This window comes from Oncorhynchus tshawytscha, linkage group LG20 (assembly GCF_018296145.1).
Source record: "Oncorhynchus tshawytscha isolate Ot180627B linkage group LG20, Otsh_v2.0, whole genome shotgun sequence".
Classification (NCBI taxonomy): domain Eukaryota; kingdom Metazoa; phylum Chordata; class Actinopteri; order Salmoniformes; family Salmonidae; genus Oncorhynchus; species Oncorhynchus tshawytscha.
Window position 1 is genome coordinate 3,391,257 of NC_056448.1, and position 20,779 is coordinate 3,412,035.

The 20,779-nt window shown below is 43.9% G+C and overlaps 1 protein-coding gene across 3 annotated transcripts in view; it reads right to left on the minus strand.

Moving 5' to 3' along the window:
• The window catches only part of LOC112219690 (ADP-ribosylation factor-like protein 15), a 93,578-nt gene that overhangs the window by 51,644 nt on the left and 21,155 nt on the right, over positions 1-20,779 (minus strand). For all 3 annotated transcript variants that reach the window (XR_006079436.1, XR_006079435.1, XM_024381175.2), the window contains exons 2-4: positions 13,194-13,338; positions 12,844-12,903; positions 6,574-6,782 (exon numbers count right to left, since the gene is read on the minus strand). Coding sequence is in view for 1 of the 3 variants with exons in the window: in XM_024381175.2 (XP_024236943.1) it covers positions 6,574-6,782; positions 12,844-12,903; positions 13,194-13,338 (414 nt within the window). In the remaining 2 variants the exon portion in view is untranslated. The remainder of the gene's footprint in view (positions 1-6,573; positions 6,783-12,843; positions 12,904-13,193; positions 13,339-20,779) is intronic.

Here is a 20,779-nt window from a genome sequence, read left to right on the forward strand (position 1 = left end):
AGACTGGCTTTCACCTGGTCAGGGATGAGGCTACACTAGAAAGAGACTTTAGACTATTGAGAAATAGGCTACCCCTGGACAAAGGCTATCCTACCTGCTAGGGGCAGAATGAGGCCCCGGACCGAGTGAAACTCTCTCTATAGCTTAACCTACAGCATACATCAAAACCTACAGACTACATTCCCCATACATAACTACTAGTCGTCAAACTGTTATGGGCTTTGATGTTCCCAGAACAAAGACAGGTAGTGAAAGAAAGCTGACTCGAGCTCATTTGACCTCTAATGCTGAACAAATGTTTCGCTACAACAAATCAAGTTACAAAAGTCAACCAAGAGGACCATAATTCAATGAAGCGCTTGCCTTGCCTGTCAGGCAACCACAGCAGCGCTAAACAATACAATATTACTGCCCAAAACACAGCAGGGAGTACTGTTGGACAAAAACACATTATCAAATGGTCGTTCCAAGTCAACGTGTTCCGAGCCAGCCAGATAATCCATCATCATTATCCCCCTTCAGTATCACATGGAACAGGCCACTGGCCCCCACATCCTCGCTCATCATGTACACACACAAGTACATGCACGCACACGGCCACACACACCATACAAACATACACACACGCAAACACACACACATCCCCATCGCTTCTAATGTATCGGATGGATACTCCATCCGTTACTGCCCGCATCCCAGAGGTGTGTGAATTGCAAAGGTGAAATATTTGAGGGCAGTATTTCGGAAGAAAAGTATCACCTCACAGGAACGGTAGAATAGGGGAATTGTATTTCATGCAAGTGAGTCGCACATTTTTGCACCATACATTTGGCTGACTGCACTGAGCCGAGTCCAGCTGAACCGCAGGATACATACTGTGCACTTCTATAGAGAAAGCACAATAAAGTTGGATTTACCTCATTGAGAAGGAGACCATTGTAACGATTCAGACTGACTGGTTCAACTACCTTTAAAAGTTCGATACGATTATACATTGTGCATGGTGTGCTAATCTCCCCTCTCTAGCAGTGTGCACATGCAGGGTTATAAATCAGATGGGAGTCTCGATTACAGTGGCCGATTGAAGTTTTTCCATGTTAGTTTCATTGCACATCATCAGCTGTTGGTATCATATGCAAGCCTCCTGTAGCTGGTCTAAGACAAATCTGAGTGCAACACTGCCCAAGAAAGTGCACACACAGTGTATAAAGAAAGAGAGGCGCATGCATTGGGAGGTGAGGTGATACTCTATAAGGGGCTGATATTTACTACCCACCTAGGACTACTGCTCAGCCAGGTCATTAGAGCTCTGGGTTTTCACTTCCCCCCTGCAGCATTCTATAGCCCCAGCCTGATACAGACCCATTTCACCATGACCTGCAGTGCCGAACACACGCATTCGAGCAAGCGAATACACAAGCACGAACACGAGTGCAAGCAGACACACACACACACACACAATTTCCATGCTCACTACAAACTGTGCACCTAGAAAACATTCCATTCAAACCTGATCTAATTCCACCACAAAATGGGGGGGGGAACACCCCGAGACTCAGAAAAATGGCAATGTGAAAAAGTACATTATGACAAAAAGCATTGAGAGATAATACAGTGTTAAAGATGACAGAAAACATCTGCACCTCTGGTTAGTGCATCGAGACCCAGACTGCAGGTCATGAAGAAGGTTGCAAAGTTACCGGAATCTTTAAAACAGTTGCAGAGTTTAATGGCCGTGATAGGAGAAAACTGAGGATGGATCAACAACATTGTAGTTACTTCACAATACTAACCTAAAAAACAGTGAAAAGAAGCCTATACATAATTCAATATTCCAAAACATGCATCCTGTTTGCAATAAGGCAGGCACTAAAGTAAAACTGCAAAAAATGGGGCAAAGAAATTAACTTTAAGTCCTAAATACAAAGCGGTATGTTTGGGGCAAATCAAACACACCATCACTGAGTACCACTGTCCATTTTTCAAGCATGGTTGTGGCTGCATCCTGTTACGGGTATGTTTGTCATCGGCAAGGTCTAGGGAGTTGTATTTAGGATAAAAAGAAACAATAGAGCTAAGCACAGGCTGAATCCTAGAGGAAAACCTGGTTCAGTTTGCTTTCCACCAGACACTGGGAGACAAATGCATCTTTCAGCAGAACAATAAACTAAAATACAAGTCCAAAAATACACTTACCAAAACATAATTTTATATGTTCCTGAGTGGCCAAGTTACAGTTTTTACTTAACCCATTATTTGAGTTCCAAAGCGTGAGTTGTTTTATGCACGTAATGTCAGAATGCACTCACTGTTCCAAAATGGGATTGTTACGCAACAAGTTTCAATTTGTCAATTTCAAATGATTTTCTACCAAGTTTTACTTTCTAACAACAGTTTGAATTGAGGTGTGTTCCACCTCATTAATTCACATAGAAGGAGCCCATTTCAGTGTTGCGGACATTTATGTTTGAGGCTTTACTGAGCCGGACAAACTTCTCTCTTCGAGGACAGCCCAAGCACTTTAACAATGTTTCCGCAAATCAAGTATGCAAAAATTTGCACAGTCTTGCACGAATTGGCACATTTTCGGACTGGCGCTCGCATTGCCTGCCTTGTTGTTTTCCGTACAAATAATAACTTTGGACATGTGCATTCCTATCAAAGTAAGTGCCTTATTTTCTGCATATTGTGTTGTCATTTCCATTGTAGCATACAGTATGAATGTATGGAGCATAATGTATTTCATTTTATTCACGTTTTCAAGTACTGGTGATAAATAATGCACTCTGATTATTGCATAGATTGTAAAGGGCACCTATGATGTGTGTAAAATACTTTCTGGAACATTCTACTATTATAATGAGCTAGTGCTAAGCTATTTGCCACCTATGTGTGGCGCAATGTTTGCTGACATTATACAATGCATTCTGGGAATCATGTAAACGTCTGTCAAACTTGTGATAATGATGGTAAACTTCTGGAAGTGAATGATCATAGATGGCACAAACCCTTCAACATGCATACTGCAAACAGACCAATCTCATCTTGTCTCCTCTTATCTATGGTTGACGAGAAAAACAAACATGGCGGCGCGCACAAATACCCATCGTCGCATTACTTTCGATTTCATTTTTTTTTTTTAACTGAATTATCTAGATCAATGTTGAGCTCACCCGTGATGTGATGAATTAAACAGTAATTGCTATTGGCTAATTCATATTGCAGTTTCCGCTTGTGATATGTCAATTTCCCGGTTTGGATGATTGTGTATGTTGTCGCTACTGAACTGGTCACATTCAGGACATACAATTGAAGTCGGAAGTTTACATACACTTAGGTTGGAGTCTTTCAACTCGTTTTCAACCACTCCACAAATTCCTTGTTAACAAACTATAGTTTTGGCAAGTCGGTTAGGGCATCTACTTTGTGCATGACAAGTCATTTTTCCAACAATTGTTTACAGACAGATTATTTCACTGTATCACAATTCCAGTGAGTCAGAAGTTTACATACACTAAGTTGACTGTACATTCCAGTATGTAAATTCCAGAAAACAACGCCATGGCTTTAGAGGCTTCTGATAGGCTAATTGACATCATTTGAGTCAATTGGAGGTGTACCTGTGGATGTGTTTGAAGGTAGGCCTTGAAATTCAGTGCCTCTTTGCTTGACCCCAAGCATACTTCCAAAGTTGTGGCTAATTGGCTTAAAGACAACAAAGTCAAAGTATTGGAGTGGCCATCCACAAAGCCCTGACCTCAATCCTATAGAAAATGTGTGGGCAGAACTGAAAAAGCATGTGCGAGCAGGGAGGCCTACAAACCTGATTCAGTTACACCAGCTCTGTCAGGAGGAACAGGCCAAAATTCACCCAACTTATTGCAGGAAGCTTGTGGAAGGCTACCCGAAACGTTTGACCCAAGTTAAACAATTTAAAGGCAATGCCACCAAATACTAATTGAGTGTATGTAAACTTCTGATCCACTGGGAATGTGATAAAAGAAATAAAAGCTGAAATAAATCTCTACTATTATTCTGACATTTCACATTCTTAAAATAAAGTGGTGATCCTAAATTACTTACAACAGGGAATCTTTACTAGGATTTAATGTCATGAATTGTGAAAAACTGAGTTTAAATGTATTTGGCTAAGGTGTATGTAAACCTCCGACTTGAACTGTACCTTTGTAAGGACTGTGTTTCTGCTAAATGTTTCTGTGAAAAAACAGTGTGGCTCAAATGCTGACTCCTGCGTCAATTGAAACTGTACTTTCTAAATAAGCATTCCAGTCACACCGATTTGAGGGTGCCGACACCACTGTAGAATGACCCGTTTGTTGGTATGTGTGAAAAGGTTCAAATCAGCTTGAGAATATAAGGCAAGACGTGAAAATGGCTGCAATGACCTACAACCAACTTGACAGAGCGAACAATTTTAAAAAGAAATGCAAATATTGTACAATCCAGGTGTGCAAAGCTCTTAGAGACTTACCCAAAAAGACTCACAGCTGTAATCGATGCAAAAGCTGATTCTAACATGTATTGACTCATGGGTGTGAATACTTAGAGTACCAGTCAAAAGACACATCTTATCAAGGGTTTCTCTTTATTTTTTACTATTTTCTACATTGTAGTGTAATAGTGTAGACATCACAACTATGAAATAACACATATGGAATCATGTTGTAAGCAAAAAAATCTGTTAAGATTCTTCAAAGTAGCCCCTCTTGCCTTGACAGCTTTAGACACTCTTGGCATTCTCTCAACCAGCTTTACCTGGAATACGTCACAAACAGTCTTGAATGAGTTCCCACATATGCAGAGCACTTGCTGGCTGCTTTTCCTTCACTCTGCGGTCCAACTCATCCCAAACCATCTCAATTGGGTTGAGGTCGGGTGATTGTGGAGGCCAGGTCATCTGATGTAGCACCATCACTCTCCTTCTTGGTCAAATAGCCCTTACACAGCCTGGAGATATGTTGGGTCATTGTCATTGTCCTGTTGAAAACAGGCGACATTGTTGCCGGCGATGTCTGGTGAGGACCTGCCTTACAACAGGCCTACGAGCCCTCAGTCCAGCCTCTCTCAGCCTATTGAAGACAGCCTGAGCACTGATGGAGGGATTGTGCATTCCTGGTGTAACTCGGGCAGTTGTTGTTGCCATCCTGTACCTGTCCCACAGGTGTGATGTTCGGATGTACCGATCCTGTGCAGGTGTTGTCCTGTCTCCCTGTAGTGCTGTCTTAGGCGTCTCACAGTACGGACATTGTAATTTATTGCCCTGGCAACATCTGCAGTCCTCGTGCCTCCTTGCAGCATGCCTCGCAGATGAGCTGGGACCCTGGGCATCTTTCTTTTGGTGTTTTTCAGAATCAGTAGAAAGGCCTCTTTAGTATCCTATGTTTTCATACCTGTGACCTTAATTGCCTACCGTCTGTAAGCTGTTAGTGTCTTCAACCGTTCCACAGGTACATATGTTTAATTGTTTATGGTTCATTGAACAAGCATGGGAAACAGTGTTTAAACCCTTTACAATGATGATCTGTGAAGTCATTGGGATTTTTACAAATTATCTTTGAAAGACAGGGTCTTGAAAAAGGGACGTTTCTTTCTTTGCTGAGTTTATAATGTGAAGAAATCCAAGGGGCCTGAATACTTTTGCAAGGCTCTGTAAGTTAGAGCTCTATATGGTGTCTACTGGCCTATAACCAGCATCTAGAACTGGTTAGAGTGGCATCATTACAATGTCTTTCATGACTCCATTGGCAGGTCGTATACTGGTATCGTATACTGGTTGTATGGGGAAGACGTCTTTACCGTAATGTGCCTGCTAGGTATGCTTTTTAGTGTTCGTCGTCTGTTTGAATTCAAAATGTGCAACAAAAAAAAGATGTACAAGTACACCCCCTGGATAGGTAGTCTATCGTTACCATAGATATACACTGAGTGTCCATGACAGACTGACCAGGAGAATCCAGGTGAAAGCTATGACCCCTTATTGATGTCACGTGTTAAATCCATTTCAACTAGTGTAGGTGAAGGGGAGGAGACAAGTTAAAGAAGGATTTTTAAGCCTCGAGACAAATGAGTCATTGATTGTGTATGTGTGCCATTCAGGGGGAGAAAAGCAAGACAAAAGATTGAAGTGCCTTTGAACGGGGTATGGTAGTAAGTGCCAGGCACACCTGTTAAAGTGTGTCAAGAACTGCATCGCTGCTGGGTTTTTCACGCTCAACCGTTTCCTATCTGTATCAAGAATGTTCCACCACCCAACTTGACACAGCTGTGAGAAGCATTGAAGTCAACGTGGGCCAGCGTCCCTGTGGAACGCTTTCGACACCTTGTAGAGTCCATGCGCCGACAAATTGAGGCAGTTCTGAGGGCAAAAGGGGGTGCAACTCAATATTAGGAAGGTGTTCCTAAGTTTTGTCCACTCAGTGTACATATTCTACTGCAGATATATTACCGTATACCATAATCTATAGCGTTGATATGCATCATTGGTTGTTTCCTCCTGTTCGGAGCGTGTAGCAGGTGTGTGTGAGTGTGCACCGGTGTGCGCGTTCGGCCTACCTCTTGTGTGGTGCGTGCAGCTGGTTTGTCCTGGTGGTTGGCCAGTATGAGGAAGGGCAGGGTACAGAGCTGGGGGTGCTGCAGGGCAGAGTGAAGCTCAGTTCGGGCCATCTCCAGATCCTCGTCTGTGGAGGCGCTGTCCAGGACAAACACCACCCCCTGGGAACCCTGGTAGTACCGCGACCAGTACTTCTTTATCGAGTCCGCTCCTGGAGACAGCGGCGAACAGGCAGTCAGACACAGACATGTACACACAGACACACAGCAATGCAGGCACACGTACACACACACAGTTAGTACCAGCACAGTACTTGTAAATGGAGTCCACTCCTGGCGACGCACACATGGACAGTAAGGCACACACACTGTACCAGTTCAAGTATCTCTTAATTTAATCAGCCCCTTCAAAAATCGATACAGGCCCCCTATACAAACTATACCAACACGCACACATATATACTGTATTTACAGTGCATTCGGAAAAGTTTCAGACCCCTTAACTTTCCACATTTTGTTATGTTAAAGCCTTAATATAAATGTCCTAATTTGTTTCCCCCCCTCATCAATCTACAAACAATACCTCATAATGACAAAGAAAAAGCAGGTTTAGACATTTTTGCAAAAAAAAATTATAATAATAAAAATGACATAAGTATTCAGACCCTTAACACAGTACTTTTTTGAAGCACCTTTGGCAGTTATTACAGCCTCGAGTCTTCTTGGGTATGACGCTACAAACTTGGCACATCTATATTATTCTCTGTAGATCCTCTCAAGCTCTGTTAGGTTGGATGGGGAGCTTCACTGCAGTCTGAGGTCCCGAGCACTCTGGAGCAGGTTTTCATCAAGGATCTCTCCGTACTTTGCTACGTTCATCTTTGCCTCAATCCTGACTAGTCTCTTCAGTCCCTACCGCTGAAAAACATCCCCACAGCATGATGCTGCCACCACCATGCTTCACTGTAGGGATGGTGCCAGGTTTCCTCCAGACGTGACACTTGGCATTCAGGCCAAAGACTTCAATCTTGGTTTCATCAGTCCAGAGAATCTTGTTTCTCATGGTCTGAGAGTCTAGGTGCTTTTTGGCAAACTCCAAGCGGGCTGTCATGTGCCTTATACTGAGTAATGGCTTCCGTATAGCCACTCTACCATAAAGGCCTGATTGGTGGAGTGCTGCAGAGATGGTTGTCCTTCTGTAAGGTTCTCCCCATCTCCACAGACGAACTCTGGAGCACTATCAGTGATCAATGCATTCTCGGTCACCTCCCTGACCAAGGCCCTTCTTCCCTGATTGCTCAGTTTGGCCGGGAGTCCAGCTCTAGGAAGACTCTTGTTGGTTCCAAACTTCTTCCATTTAAGAATGATGGAGCCACTGTGTTCTTGGGGACCTTCAATGCTGGAGACATTTTTGGTACCCTTTCCAGATCTGTGCCTCGACACAATCCTGTCTCAGAGCTCTACAGACAATTCCTTCCACCTCATGGCTTGGTTTTTGCTCTGACATGCACTGTCAACTGTGGGACCTTATATAGACAGGCGTGTGCCTTTCCAAATCATGTCCAATCAATTTAATTTACCACAGGTGGACTCCAATCACGTTGTAGAAACATCTCAAGGATGATCAATGGAAACAGGATGCACCTGATCTTAATTTGGACTCTCATAGCGAAGGGTCTGAATACTTGTGCAAATAAAAACCTGTTTTCGCTTTGTCATTATGGGGTGTTGTGTGTAGATTGTTGAGGAAAAACATGAATGTAATCCATGGTAGAATAAGGCTGTAGCGTAACAAAATGTGAGAAAAGTCAAGGGGTCTGAACACTTTCTGAAAGCACAGCACTGCACACACACACTTTTGGCCCTGGCTGCAGCATTCCTATCAAAGTTAACACACTGTCAAAAACCATTCAAATAGTTTATTTCAGTGCCTGTCACATTTTTCTGCAACTAAACTGGCTTTTCAACCTCATACTTCCAGAGGATCATTCCACCTAATTCAAGTGTACGTTGATAATCCGGCAAATAAAAATGAATACCTATGAGTAATGGAGACCTCCAGCAAGAAAGGGTACAAATGAATACCTATGAGTAATGGAGACCTCCAGCAAGAAAGGGTACAAATGAATACCTATGAGTAATGGAGACCTCCAGCAAATGAATACCTAGGAGTAATGGGACCTCCAGCAAATGAATACCTATGAGTAATGGAGACCTCCAGCAAGAAAGGGTACAAATGAATACCTATGAGTAATGGAGACCTCCAGCAAGAAAGGGTACAAATGAATACCTAGGAGTAATGGAGACCTCCAGCAAGAAAGGGTACAAATGAATACCTAGGAGTAATGGAGACCTCCAGCAAGAAAGGGTACAAATGAATACCTAGGAGTAATGGAGACCTCCAGCAAGAAAGGGTACAAATGAATACCTATGAGTAATGGAGACCTCCAGCAAGAATGGGTAAAAATGCATCGAATTTCAACATCGTTTCAAATCGGAGCACGTCTGGAGTGCATTTTGCAAATGCTTCCACCCTCCTTTCATAAAATCTTTGCGGATATTGCATTATATATTCTTCAGACTTCAGGACTGCATGCCAACTTTTAGCCTTCTGCACTGCGCTGGGGGGCCGGTGGGAAAACGAAAGGTCTGTCTAAATGAAGTGTGTTCAACACACAAAACCTGCGGCCCAATGACAACCTATTCCCTTTATAGTGCACTACTTTTGACCAGCGCCCAACAGGGGCCTGGTCAAAAGTAGTGCACTCTAAATGGAATAGTGTGCCAGTTGGGAGGCATCCCAAGATTCTCTTTAAAGCAGAAACAACTCAGAGAGCACATTAAAGCAGTTTCCTATGCTGGCCACTCTACAGCACAGTTCAAATGAACCTTCTTCTTTTACAATGAACATATGGTTCCTTTTCTGCACAGCAATTTGGGGGTACAAAAATGTGGCCACCAAGGCTCACAAGGCAGGGCATGGCTTTGGTTAGCGTGAGTGACAGAGTGGTGGAATAGAACCAGAAACCCATAGGAAAAGGGTCAGTTGTGTCAGTTAAATTACTCTCCCTGAGTGTGGCTGGAAAAACAACCACTTATTTTTTTCTGAAATCTAAAGAGGAAGAGGAGGAGGAAGCCATGGTTTAACTCTTCCATCTTTGGGGCTATAGTAAAAGTGGACCTGACTGCAATTTGAACACGCCCACCATCATCGCTAGTAAAAAAGGTTCCTCATCTCGGTGGCAGTCCTTAGGGCATCAAATGGAGGAAACATTTCTGAAACAGGGAGGGACTACCTGGGCTTGTTTTCCTTTTACATTGCAAACCACATTGAAACATTTCGTACAAAAAGGGCCCCAATGAACACGACCCAGGCTATTTTACGGTGAAACGCCGCCCCTCGTTACACGTGTTTACAGGCGATTAGCCTACTACGACCCTGTGGGAATCCATGAACAACTCTACCCCTAAACACTTGACCAATATGCTCTAAAATGAAGTAATATTGCGTGGCAGTATTATTATGAGCTGAAACAGATTGACTATTAAGTTTCAAAACACCTCCAATAATGGTGTGAGGGGGATGCGGGTTAGAGGGGAGGAAGGAAGGAAGTTAAGTCTCAACCAGGCCATATTATCAAGGACTAATGTATTGCTCAAGAACAGATGCTGAAAAATCTGCCAAGCATAAGAGCTAGGCTATCCATCACTATTGTGGCCCGGCCTGTTCAATTCTGCCTCCTCCTGGTTCTAGCTACAAAAACCAAAAGCGACTTCGGTGGTTGTGCTCCGAGGCTTTAGAGGAATTTACAACATGAATCTGAGGATGAATATCGAAACCAATGTTCAAACGTCATCCTGCTGAGTGATGTTTTACAGACTATTATAGCAACAAGTCTCCATTCATTCCTGTAACAATGTAGGTTATTGGCTATTGTGTTTATCTCACTCTCTACTTAGATGTAGCTTTAGTGTAACAAAAACATGACCACAAGCCAGTTTACCAGAAAACATATTGTGTTACAATCACGTGTGACAGTAACAGAAACCACACTTTCCACAAAATGGCATTACATCATGCTTGGTTTCTGAGGAAAATAAAGAGTGTGAGATAAGTGGTTTCAGATGCCTGGGCTACACACTAACTGACTGACTGCTACACACTGGTCTACTCTAAACCGGAGCATCTGGGCATTCAGAGCATCTTCCCGGAGCGATCTGCCAACCGACCAGGTAGACGGGCTCCAACTCAATTCCATCTTTCAACGATTCCTCACATTCTAGTTCCTCACCTTGTTCTCAACCTTATTGCCGAAGGTCCAACCCACTGGGCACAGACGTCAATTCAACATCTAATTCCGTTTTCGTTTTTAATTTAATTGAAATGACGTAGAAACAACATTGAGTCAACCAGTGTGTTGCCCAGTGGGAAGGACACGGAGGGGTTTTTAACACACATCCAAAATAACAATAAGAGCTGGCTAAAATAACATACAGTAGCCTACATAGATGTCCTCTCAATGTTTTCTTGCTCCCAAACGTGATCTTTGAATAACCTAGGCGCAAGCGAGCTCATATAAATGACCAATCCTGGCGCTGGAAAAAAGTGCCACCAACTATAACAGGTTGAAAGTGCAACCAGCTTTTACATAAAATGAATTGTGTGCGTGACGATTTAGTGTATTCTCAACAAGTCATTTTGATGGAAACATACCTTGTGGGAAAATGTGCATATATTTTGTATACAGATTTTTTTTTAAGAACCTATCCCATGAAAATCTGTTGCCAATTGGATGGAAACCTAGCTACAGACAGACAGGCAGACAGACGGACAGACAGAGGAATCACACACACACACAGTATGGTGTCACCATCCCATTGATGGGAAACTGGCTTTGAACTCCCATCTCATCTCTCATAAACACAGACACAGACACACACACACACAAACCAAAAACATCCCAGCCAGGGGGCAGACGAACCAACAACACTAAAACCCGTAGCAGACAGACAAGACTACAGTCATGGAGATAGAGAGTGAAACCCAAACAGAAACATTACAATACTGTTTGACCTGTTGACCTCCAAACACCCCACAGATAACCTAGAAAAACATTACAGTACTGTCTCCCGAACTACACCAGACACCCAATGATTCATTCTTTAGTGTTGGACTAAATGACAAAATAGACAGTGCCGACGAAATGGCAGCGGGTGCCGGGTGGCCATTCTATCTAACAACATCATCGGCCATTATTTTCTGTTCATTTACCGACAATTCTACATGTTGAATTACCACCATTCGTCGACACCCAGCAGGTGATCTATTGCACAAGGCCCGGCGTTCGTTATGGTGTGTCCTTCACATTTCAGCACACAAATGCTTTCTTTGGTCCCTAAAGAATAAGGGAGTAAGCCTATGACATTAAACTGATTAGAGGGTGCGGCGATCATTGGTTTTTCCCCCGAGGTTTACGGACTGTTACTCTGCACCTTGTCAACATCTTGGGGTGTGTGTCTCCAGCTTCTAACTGTAGGATGAGAGGCTGAATGTTCCCAACTTCAGGGTGCATCCCAAAATGGCACCCTATCCCCCTATATTGTCCACCAGAGCCCTATGGGTCCTGGTCAAAAGTAGTGCCCTAAATAAGGAATAGGGTGCCATTTGGGATACAGTTTCAGAGAACGGCAGCTAGGTGATCCCTGTCTGGAAATAAGGGAGAGTCCCTGTCCACACCAATGATGTCACCCCACCCACATCACAGAAAGGACTTACGCATTACTGCCTCTCTGACACAGTTGCACGCCCAGCGGGCGAGTGACATTTGAGGGGATGTGTTAGCTACTTCATTTGCGTGTTGTCTGTCTGACACGTTGCTTTCTGATGCAAAGATCATCAGTTGAGAGATAACTATGACTCATCTTCACAGAGGATGTGTGTCATTCGAGGCCTCAATAACATTTACTATCTTAGGGGATTCTAACATTTAGCTAGCAAAGGAAAAGTTCCTTAACATTGTTTTAGGACCTTTAGGGTTTCCTATATGTTTAGATTTTGCAGATATTCTTGGACTGTGCACAGCTAGGGTCATGTTCAGTTGGCACGGAATGGGAGTCAACTTTTTGTGAAACGGAGGAAGTCCCATTGACTCCAATAAGACGACTCAATAAGTGCAACAACAAAACATGTTTTGCCCACTGAACTACAAAACTTACCCTGACAACGGGAACATTGTGTTTGCATCATAATGGAAAGTAGGTGAAAATAAATACCTCCGAGCTCTTTCACGTTCAGAATGGCATTCTGGAATGGAACAGCTTTGATGCTGAAACCTAGAAAGGAGAATTAAATGTAAAGCTTCACACAGGAAGACGTGGCAGACATTGCTTAAAAAGAGGCAAGAGAAAGTACATGTATAAGTGCTGGAAAATACTGATATCGTGCTCTTTTCTGCAGGTAGGGAATAGGTCCCGAAAGCTCACCACTTAACTACTGACACTAAATTGATCCAATGCATAGGATACTTGACTGCTCTACTGCAACAGAAAACTGTATGCAGAGTAAAGAGACCTGTACAAGGAGCATTTGGACTGTGGTTTCATCAGGTGGAGTCGAACCTCACCCGTGGTTGGCCCAATGTTGTCTGTGGCTTCACTGCAGAGTCTTGACAGTAGGCTGGTCTTCCCAGAGCCTGTGAGTCCAATACACACCAGGTCATACTCTGGTCTGGGAGGGGGCTGTCCTTTACAGCAGAGTGTCCTGAAACACTGGAGGTAGGAGGGAGAGGGGGACGGAGAGAGAGAAAGAGAGAGAAAAGAGGAGATCGAGAGCGGGGGGAGAAGAGGGACGGAGAGAAGGGACACAGAGTCAGAGGACAGTCGTGAGAGGTGTGATGGCCAGCGCTAGTGCACAGCGAGTCCGTGTTTTGGCGTTTGGACACTGCACCCACGTCACCCACTGATCGACTCTGTGACACTACTGACGTCTGCTCTGTCACTGAGCACGCCACTCTGGAGACGCCGGGCAGGATCACATCTGTTAACGCCATCTGTTTCCAGCCAAAGATACTGTAAGATTTGGAGAGGAAAAAACATTGTGTCCTCTCGCTCTCTCTCTCCGCTTTCATTTCAATTGAGATGTGCTCAGCCACACGACATGTCCTTTGAACTCACATAACCACTGTGATATAAGGAACCTTTGAGTCGTATATAGCCTATAGAAAGCACACTACAGGCACCCTGTGCATAGTAAGAGTGGACACATTGATACTTGTGTAGGGGCCCAGGATGTTGTGAGTGAAGTAAACCTCAAGATGTGGTATGCAACATGGTCAAGGGACTGAGGGACTGCTACTCCGTCAACACGGAAGATCAAAGAGAAAGGGGGGCCTCCTATTGAAATAGAAGCCAGGGACGCTGGCCACGGTCTCACGCACGCGCACAGAGCATACACAGGGACAGTAAGGGCCCCGATAGAGGTGATGTCATGTTTCTTCCTACACAACAAGCAAAATCGGCCTCCAGTCTCCGGTTTGTTCAGTATAAACAGATCCCAGGTCCCTCGCCTTTCTCTGGGTGCTGATAAAGGACATGACACGGGTCAGACTCTGTAGATTTACTGTGGACTCTCTGCAGGGTCTCTCAGCAGACAACGGAGGTCAAACACAGAAACCCAAACCAGAAGAATGCTCTGTAAAAAAACGGCAGCCCCTCTGACCTCCTTTTTGTGCTACGAGATAAGACAAGGCAAACCTTTCATGATGCACAGATGCTGCACCAGATAAGCACGTGCATCACTGGTACATACCCACTTACAGACCTGCGTGTCTACCAGAGTCTGAAATAACAACTTAAAATGTATCATAACATAACATATACAGGAAAGGATTAAAAAGTAGGTCAGGTTGAGATTTTGAAAGTCTACATCAGTATATGATTGATAACAACACAGGGACAGTGTAATCAATGCTCCGTAACTGTGGGCTACCATTACAAGGGACGAGACTGCGCTCTGGTGGTGATTATAGGAACTGCGCCAACCTACACTGAATATATGGGAGATTCTCTTTTGGGTAAAAGACCGTTCTCTGTCTGGTCTCCTCCATCCTCTCTCCTCCATAACCCGGAACCGTATAAGTGGTTGAGGAGTGTGTCAATTCGTTAGTAGGCTTTATGGAAGAGTGTCGTCCCCGTTATGAGCACTTGCAAACGTAAAATTTGGCTGATGATGCGCGAGTGGAGAACGACCGTTTCATTTCAAGTGCGTTTCCATTCACATCAGGAGGCGAGGGAGGTCAGAGTGGAGGAGAGAGGGCGAAGGAGGCGAGCAAATCTAATTGATGAAAGGCCAAAAGCTCATTCTCTCACATCACTATTATGAGATATGGTTATGGCAGGACCAGTCTGGAACAGAATATCTAAAAGAAAAAAGAAAAATCTGAAAGAGAGGCTCATGTAGTATACATAAATATACCTAATCAAAAGGCTGAAAATAATACAATTTTCAGAAATACTGAAGAATGATGATCCTCAACTACCCCAAATAAAATGTTCAGCTTGTGAATTACACTGAACAAAAATGTACAGTGCTTTCGGAAAGTATTCAGACCCCTGGACTTTTCCCACATTTTGTTACGTTACAGCCTTATTCTAAAATGGATGAAATTCATGTTTTTCCTCAACAATCTACACACAACACCCGATAATGACAAAGCGAAAACAGGTTTTTATTTACATAAGTATTCAGACCCTTTGCTATGAGAGTCGAAATTGAACTGGTGCATCCTATATCCGTTGATCATCCTTGAGATGTTTCTACAACGTGATTGGAGTCCACCTGTGGTAAATTCAATTGTTTGGACATGATTTGGAAAGGCACACACCTGTCTATATAAGGTCCCGCAGTTGACAGTGCATGTCAGAGCAAAAACAAAGGCATGAGGTCGGAACTGTCCGTAGAGCGCTGAGACAGGATTGTGTCAAGGCACAGATCTGGGGAAGGGTACCAAAACATGTCTGCAGCATTGAAGGTCCCCAAGAACACAGTGGCCTCCATCATTCTTAAATGGAAGATGTTTGGAACCACCAAGACTCTTCCTAGAGCTAGGCGCCCGACCAAACGGGAGAGAAGGGCCTAGGTCAGGGAGGTGACCAAGAACCTGATGGTCATTCTGACAGAGCCCTAGAGTTCCTCTGTGGAGATGGTTGTGCTTCTGGAAGGTTCTCCCATCTCTGCAGCACTCCACCAATCAGGCCTTTGTGGTAGAGTGGCCAGATAGAAGCCACTCCTCAGTAAAAAGGCACATGACAGCCCGCTTGGAGTTTGCCAAAAGGCACCGAAAGACTCCCAGACCATGAGAAACCAGATTTTCTGGTCTGATGAAATGCCTGAATGCCAAGAGTCAGGTCTGTAGGAAACCAGGTCTGGAGGAAGCATCATCCCTACGGTGAAGCATGGTGGTGGAAGAATCAGGCTGTGGTGATGTTTTTCAGCAGCAGGGACTGGGAGACTAGTCAGGATCGAGGCAAAGATGAACAGAGTAAAGTACAGAAAGATCCTTGATGAAAACCTGCTCCATAGCGTAACAGGATAACGACCCTAAGCACATAGCAATGACAACACAGGAGTGGCTCGGGACAAGTCTCTGAATGTCCTTGAGTGGACCAGCCAGAGCCCAGACTTGAACCCGATCGAAAATCTCCGGAGAGACCTGAAGAAAATAGCTTTGCAGCAATGCTCCCCATTCAACATGACAGAGCTTAAGAGGATCTGCAGAGAAAAATGGAAGAAACTCCCCAAATACAGGTGTGACAAGCTTGTAGCGTCATACACAAGAAGACTCAATGCTGTAATCGATGCCAACAGTGGTACAAGAAAGTACTGAGTAAAGGGTCTGAATACTTATGTAAATGTGATAGTACAGATATGCATATGTTGGTCACAGATATCTTTACAAACAAAAAGTTGGGGCATGGATCAGAAAACCAGTCAGTATCTGGTGTGACCATTTGCCTCATGCAGCGAGACACCTCCTTCGCATTAAAGTTGATCAGGCTGTTGATTGTGGCCTGTGGAATGTTGTCCCACTCCTCTTCAATGGCTGTGCGAAGTTGCTGGATATTGATGGGAAATGGAATGCGCTGTCGTATACGTCAATGCAGGAGAATGCTTTATCATGCTGAAACATGAGGTGATGGCCGTGAATGAATGGGCCGGCCTCAGGACCTCATCACGATATCTCTGACCATTCAAATTCCCATCGATAAAATGCAATTGTGTTCGTTGTCTGTAGCTTATGCCTGTCCATACCATAACCCTACTGCCATCATGGGGCACTCTGTTCACAACGTTGACATCAGCAAACTGCTCGCCCACAAGACGCCATACACGCTGTCTGCCATCTGCCCAGTACAGTTGCAACTGGTATTCATCCATGAAGAGCACGTCTCCAGCTTGCCATTGGCCATTGAAGGTGAGCATTTGCCCACGGAATTAGGTTACGATGCCAAACTGCAGTCAGGTTTAAGACACTGGTGAGGACGGCGAGCACGCAGACGGGCGTCCCTGAGACAGTTTCAGCTGAAATTATTCAGTTGTGCAAACCCACAATTTCATGAGCTGTCTGGTTGGCTGGTCTCAGAACATCCCGCAGGTAAATAAGCCGGTCCTGGGCTGGCGTGGTTACATGTGGTCTGCGAATGTGAGGCTGGTTGAACGTACTGCCAAATTCTCTAAAACGATGGAGGCGGCTTATGGTAGAGAAATGAACATTCAATTCTCTGGCAACAGCTCTGGTGGACATTCCTGCAGTCAGCATGCCAATTGCATGCTCCCTCAAAACTTGAGACTGTGGCATTGAGGCATTGAGTTTTGTGACAAAACTGCACATCCTTTTACTGTCCCCGGCACAAATAAGCTTTTTGTGTGTATAGAACATTTCAGGGATGTTTTATTTCAGCTCATGAAACATGGGACCAACATTTTACATGTTGTGTTTATATTTTTGTTCAGTGTAGTTTATTATTTCAACTCCAACACCAGGTGGCATGTGCCAGCAAGTTATTCCATTACTGAGAATTTCAAGATCAGATGACAAAGCTCTAGCAGTCCTATAACAGACAGGCAAGTCTAAGAACAAACAGACAACTTGACTAGTGTGTTTGTAGTTGGGCTCCCGTGGGTTGTGGGGGTTTTAGGAGCATGAACAACAGGTTGAACCAGCTGATCAATAGCCAATGAGTCATACCTGAGGAAGTCCTTGCAGACCCCTACTGTAGGCTTGCTATAAGAGGTGGTCAGGAGCAACAAGACACACCCACACTAACATAAACATAAACTGAGTGTACAAAACATTAGGAACATGCTTTTTCCATGACAGACTGACCAAGGTAATCCAGGTGAAAGATATTAGACAATTGAGTCATTGATTGTGTATGTGTGCCATTCAGAAGGTGAATGTGCAAGACAAAATATTTAAGTGCCTTTGAATGGTGTATGGTAGTAGGTGCCAGGCGTACCGGTTTGAGTGTGTCAAGAACTGCAACGCTGCTGGGTTTTTCACACTCAACACGTTCCTGTGTGTGTTAAGAATGGTCAACCACCGAAAAGGACATCCAGCCAATGTGGTTACCTAGGTAATGAACCACATGCATTGAGTCCACAGTACTACACAACAACAAAGACTGCCTTAATCGTGTAATAATAGACGTTGTGTAGGCTGCTTGCTGTGACCGGAGAGATTTCTCTGGCCTATTCTTAGCCGACTCTGAAAATATCCCAGAAAGAAGGAAATTGAGGCGTGTGAGATTGCTTCCATGTCATCGGAGCGGATGACACCAGGCTTTGTTAAGGAAGCATTTTTACCTCCTCACTGACAGAAAAATGCTGCCTTGAGGACACACAGGGTCCAGGAAAGACTCCCTTGCCAGACTCATGGCACGCCCACCCCCTGAGTGTCAAAGGCTTAATGGCTGTGGGAAAAGCCTGGTCCATGACAAACTTTGTAAAGTGTAGGTAGGGGCAAAGCCCTCTTCAAAACTTAACAATCAACATCAAAATAGGCCTAGTGCTTAAAATCTTTAAAAAAAAATATATATGTTCCATATATCCTGTATGTTCCATAGACTGAAGCACAATCAACTGTAGGTAGGGACTGGGCCGAGCTCACTCTCCAACCCTTCACAATCAACTGTAGGTAGGGACTGGGCCGAGCTCACTCTCCAACCCTTCACAATCAACTGTAGGTAGGGACTGGGCCGAGCTCACTCTCCAACCCTTCACAATCAACTGTAGGTACTGGGAGGGACTGGGCCGAGCTCACTCTCCAACCCTTCACAATCAACTGTAGGTAGGGACTGGGCCGAGCTCACTCTCCAACCCTTCACAATCAACTGTAGGTAGGGACTGGGCCGAGCTCACTCCAACCCTCCAACCCTTCACAATCAACTGTAGGTAGGGACTGGGCCTGTAGGTAGGGAGCTCACTCTCCAACCCTTCACAATCAACTGTAGGTAGGGACTGGGCCGAGCTCACTCTCCAACCCTTCACAATCAACTGTAGGTAGGGACTGGGCCGAGCTCACTCTCCAACCCTTCACAATCAACTGTAGGTAGGGACTGGGCCGAGCTCACTCTCCAACCCTTCACAATCAACTGTAGGTAGGGACTGGGCCGAGCTCACTCTCCAACCCTTCACAATCAACATCAAAATAGGTCAGAAAATCTTTTCAAACAATGACATTGCATGTTTTGAAAGGGAAACTTCACAGCTAGACACAATCTGGGATGTTGTTCCAGTCTCCCTACATAATGAATGATGAGAGGGCGTTTCAGACATTAATATGCACCATAGCTGTATTTTAGAATTTTCGTGCCGGGAGAGTTCAACCAATGATGTCATTGGTTGATTGAGATTGCTGTCTGATCTAAAAATGAATGGAGTCATGTATTGTATCAATTTTTGTGGCCTTTGTTTCACCGATCACGCGAGTAGATATGGCTGTTCTTGTTCAATAGAGCAATTGGATTTTTCTCAATGATGTTCCTATCTGCCAGGACATTGCAGGATATCTAGGTTGACTCATTTTCCCAGGCTTTGTAAAGACTACAGCCTGAAGGGAGCCATACATCCTTGTTCCCACCCTCGAAGGCAGGCTTTTCAAAACGGGGGTTAAAAACTACCCATCCTATCCCATGCCCCCAATTGCTGTAAACGTAAGAAATCACTGCCATGGAAACACAAACAATGTGAAGAATGGACTTTATCCTTCTGTTATTCAAATATTGACACCTTGTTAGTCAGCATCAACCTGACTGAATACAAGCGGCTGTGTGTCACGTTCTCTGAATGTGGAAAATACCGGTCTCAGATATACACAATAACTGTAATGCCTCATCTTAGCATGTAAAGATGTGTTTTTGCTTTGTGTTGATAGTAAAGATAATAGGTAAAGAAGATGATCAAGGAGGGCAATTCCACGGTAACAGAATGAGGCGGACTCATTTTTCACTATAAAAGTACGCCAAACAAAAACCATTGATTGTAAGTTAAACAAATCATACAATTCTATGAACAAGGACTACTTTTAAGAATTTACACTGAAAGTTTTTTTTAAAACACACACAAAAAAAACATTTATTCAAAGAACAGTGCAGATGTAAAGTTTGGTGACAGAATGACAAAAGGTAAAAGCTCCCTCAGTTTTCCAAAAACTCTTAAATATCTAGTCTGAACTAGATGGTAATTTTACAAGTAAAGTTGTGGGGCTTGCTAAAGCTCTTTAAAATAATTTTTGTGGTAGTGGAAGAAGTAAAACAAAAAGTTGTACTAATAATTATATTACTAGAATAGTGAAATCATTTCATATGCCCATCCCTAGTCAGCAGTGGTCTTTAGTTTATCAGTAGTAGTGGTCAGTAGTTGTGTGGTTATGGTTAGTAGTTGTAATTTGTAGTCAGTAGTTTGGTTGTGGTCAGAAGCTTAGGTCAGTGGTTGTGTGGTCACTAGGCGTGTGGTCAGTAGTTATAGTGATTTAATGTGTGGCCAGTAGTTGTGTGGTCAGCAGTTGTGTGGTTGTGGTCAGAAGTTGTGTGGTTGTGGTCAGTATTTTTGGACAGTAGTTGTGTTTGTCGTCAGTAGTTGTGGTCAGTAATTGTGTGGTCAATATTTGTGTGGTTGTGGTCGGTGGTTGTGGTCAATAGTTGAGGTCAG